The sequence below is a fragment of the Lactuca virosa genome, chromosome 6 (genome assembly GCF_052849685.1).
Source record: "Lactuca virosa cultivar CGN04683 chromosome 6, Lactuca_virosa_CGN04683_v6, whole genome shotgun sequence".
In the NCBI taxonomy this organism is placed as follows: Eukaryota; Viridiplantae; Streptophyta; class Magnoliopsida; order Asterales; family Asteraceae; genus Lactuca; species Lactuca virosa.
Window position 1 is genome coordinate 119,950,432 of NC_136431.1, and position 3,709 is coordinate 119,954,140.

The 3,709-nt window shown below is 39.0% G+C and overlaps 1 protein-coding gene and 1 non-coding gene across 2 annotated transcripts; one reads left to right on the top strand and one right to left on the bottom strand.

Moving 5' to 3' along the window:
* Positions 1-498: 498 nt before the first annotated feature.
* Positions 499-1,008, bottom strand: LOC145121905 (uncharacterized). The gene has a single exon (XM_079057588.1). The coding sequence runs from the start codon at positions 1,006-1,008 to the stop codon at positions 499-501; it is 510 nt and encodes a 169-aa protein (XP_078913714.1).
* Positions 1,009-2,200: 1,192 nt separating this feature from the next.
* Positions 2,201-2,307, top strand: LOC145123088 (small nucleolar RNA R71). The gene has a single exon (XR_013714967.1). It is a non-coding gene; the product is annotated as a small nucleolar RNA R71 (small nucleolar RNA).
* The last annotated feature ends 1,402 nt before the right edge of the window (positions 2,308-3,709 follow it).

Consider the following 3,709-nt stretch of genomic DNA (forward strand, 5'->3'; position numbering starts at 1 on the left):
CAATAAATGGCAACGGGAAGTGATCCTTGCATGTAGCATCATTAAGTTTTCTATAGTCGATGCAAACGCGCCACCCGATTTCTGTTCTTGTTGGAATTAACTCGTTGTCTTCATTGGTAACCACCGTCATTCCTCCTTTCTTCGGTACCACTTGCACCGGACTTACCCATGGGCTATCAGAGATTGAGTAAATGATCCGCAGCTATAATTACTAGTTTTTGTTGGCCATCTTCAAGAAATGCATACTCCAAGTGATCCGGTAGAATTTTTAGTTCAGATTTCGTGTTCTGAATGCTGAACACGTCGAGCCCAGTGAGGGGACTCGTCGAGCCCTAGGAAAAATTTGCGTCTGATCGAGTTTTTTCGAATGGACTCGTCGAGTCGGTGGATGCTACTCGGCGAGTCGGGCTTTCAGCACTTCTGATTAGATCATTATATTCAGCTTCCTCGAGCAGTCTCTCTATCTCCATCAGGTCTCTTTCAGCATCAAATTCTTCTTCAAAGGTGACGGTGGACTTGTTTGGATCGTCTTTTTTCCAACATATCAACCGAGAATGCCGTGTCATCACTATACCTTGCATGCTTCATTGCTTGATCAACTCCAAATGTAACTGAATCGTCTCCCACCCGAAGAGTAAGTTTAGAATCTCGCATGTCAACTATAGCACTCGCTGTGTTGAGGAAAGGTCTTCCAAGTATGATTGGGACTTGAGGGTCCGCTTCCATGTCTAGTACTATGAAGTCCGCGGGGAATACAAACTTATCAACTTTTACCAATAGATCTTCGCATATTCCCCTTGGAAATGTGAACGTTTTATTTGCTGTGTGAATTGCCATTCGAATTGGCCTTGGAGCTGGAAGATCTAATTTTTTGAAGAATGAATATGGCATGAGGTTTACACTTGCCCCCGAATCAGCCAATGCATGAATACTAGCTAAATTTCCGAATTGACAGGGCAAGGTTAAGCTTCCCGGATCACCCTTCTTCTTAGGTAATTTGTTCAACATGGTAGCCGAACAATTTCATTTAAGACCACTTTCTTCACCTCTTCCGTCTTCTTTCTATTAGTTAGAAGCTCCTTTAGGAATTTGGCATATTTTGGCATTTGTGCAACCGCCTCAATGAATGGCATATTAATTTGAAGGGCCTTTATGTGTTCCAGGAACTTTTGGTAATCAACATCATGCTTTTCTTGTCTGGATCGAGCTGGAAATGGCAGTGGAGGCTGATATGGCTTAACAGGAGGTTTGTTTTTCTGTTCAGGTGGGGGACTCGTCGAGTCCATGTCTACGACTCGACGAGTAGGATCGGGAAATTGCGATTTGTCAGTTTCTGTTTCTTCCTCTTGCACCAACTTAGGATCTTCTTTCTGAATATGGGCCAGAGGAGTTATAATCTTCCCACTCCTAGTTGTCACGATGTTTATATGCGCGCCTTTTGGATTATTTTCTGTATTACTAGGAAGTCCACCGGTCGTCTCTCGTTCACTTGTTGTGCAAGTTGACCTAGCTGCTTTTCTATGTTGAGAATAGATGCTTGTTGATTCCTAAGCAGAGCTTGTTGATCTTTCATCATAATTTGATGTTCTCTCAACATGTTTTGTTAATCTTTTATCGCGGCATCGGCATCGTTATGCCTTTTCTCGGACGCGGCTACGAATCTTGTAAGCATATCTTCCAAGTCTGATTTCTTTTCTTGCACCGACTCCTCTGTTTGATAAAAACCTCTTTCTTTTTGCTTATACGTTTCCTCCTTTGCCTTCTGGTACTCATCATATGGTAGCCATTCTTTCTTGGGTTTTCGCCAATTATCATCATACCAATCACCACTTGAATAGCACACTTGTACTTTTCGGTTCCCGTTTTCGTCAAGGTCACAATCTTTAGTAAGGTGAGGCCCTCTACAGTTTTCACATCCCACTCTAATGGCATGGATGGATTGGTCCATCTTAGTTGTTCTTCGATCCATGCTTTCCAATTTTGCCATCATTGCTGCCATGTCATCAGTAATAGAATTCACCGCCCCTCGAGTTAAGTCATTCCTCGGTTTATGATATTCTCTAGAGTGCTTAGAGAATTCTTCAATTAGGGCCTTTATCACCGGGGTGCTTTCTTTGTGAGTGGTCCTTGCGAATCAAGGAGTTGCCTAGTTGTCACATTTACTCCATCATAGAAAATGGAGACTTCTTGTTGACTGTTTAGATCATGGTGTGGGCAGTTCCTTAGTAGGCCTTTGTATCTCTCCCATGCCTCATAAAGTGATTCTCCAGCTTGTTGCTCAAAATTGGCTATGACTTTCTTCAATTTTGATATTTTTGAGGGAGAGCAAAATTGATCAATAAATTGCTCACGCATTTTAGCCCAAGTAGTGATGGATCCTGGAGGGAGTGATTTCAGCCAATCTTTCGCAGTAACTTAAAAACAGGAAAACCTAATACTTAATCCTAATAACCAAATTACCAAAGTAGTAACTTTGTGCAAGATTGATCTCACACAAAGAATCGATAACACTAGCAATTAGAATTAATTTTTGAACCGTTTCCCGGCAACGACGCCAAAAACTTGATGTGTATATAAATGCACTAGTTTTAGTCCTAATTTTAAGATATAATTTAGACACACAAAGGAAGTGGACCTATCAATTGGTGGTATAGTTGACTAAGCAGGGTATCGAACACAGGGAACGGTAATTAAACTAATAACTAGAATTAACTAAAACAAGTAATAAGAGTAAAAGGTTTTCTCTAGTTTTGCAAGACTAGAAACTTAACAAATTAACTAACACACAAATTAAATAACTAACAGCTAAAGCAAGTAAAAACCAACTAAATTCAATAATAAGGAAGCTTCTGTTTAGGTTCGATTCATTTACTCCTATGATTGATTTTATGGCAAGTGCAATGGATTAATTGTTATTGGCTACCGATTAAAGTGATTAGATTCACATTCGCTATTACCAATCCTTAGAAAATAGATTAATTTAAGCAGTGATCAAGTGTTTAAACTAATGAATTTCCTAGTTTATTTATTCGGGTTAAATAAGACTTGTAATTAGCTAATCAAATTACTAATTCAATTAACCTCTTGTTGATGGTTTATCACACAAGCTCACACATTAATTTACCCATTTTCTAGTTAACCCTAGTTTCACGTTCGCTATTTCTAGGCACATAACAATGTTTTCACATAAATCATATGAGATAAGCAATTAAGAGATGTTCATGCAGCTTAATTACTTGTTAATTAACAGAAAATAGTTGTGGTTAATGCATAAGGTTCTTTAACAAGCTTAATAAAACAAAATTCACCAATAAACAATTAATCCAACGACAAATCAATCCATAGTTGTAAATTTATCTACCCTAAACAGAAGGTATACGGTTTAGCTCATAATTACAGCAGATAGTAACTCACAAACAAGATCTAATAACTCAAACATTGTTCAAATAAGAGATAAAGTAAAGAGTATACTAAATTTGCCTTTAATCTCCTTAAAGTTGAAGTATAAGGTTGTCTTCACGAACTCCAAAGTTCCAGCAGCACCTTAATCACAGAATATTCCCCAAGGGTTCCAGAGAGAGGTTTTAATTCGGCAATTGGCTTCTATTTATAGGCTTCAGAAAACAGGGGCTACTCGCCGAGTAGGTAACTGACTCGCCGAGTCCCCTTTAAGAATCAGTATACGGCAAGGACTTTATATTTGCTTCGC

Excerpts from the sequence above, each read along its gene's own strand:
- LOC145121905 (XM_079057588.1), bottom strand. The coding sequence starts at position 1,008 with ATGTTGAACAAATTACCTAAGAAGAAGGGTGATCCGGGAAGCTTAACC.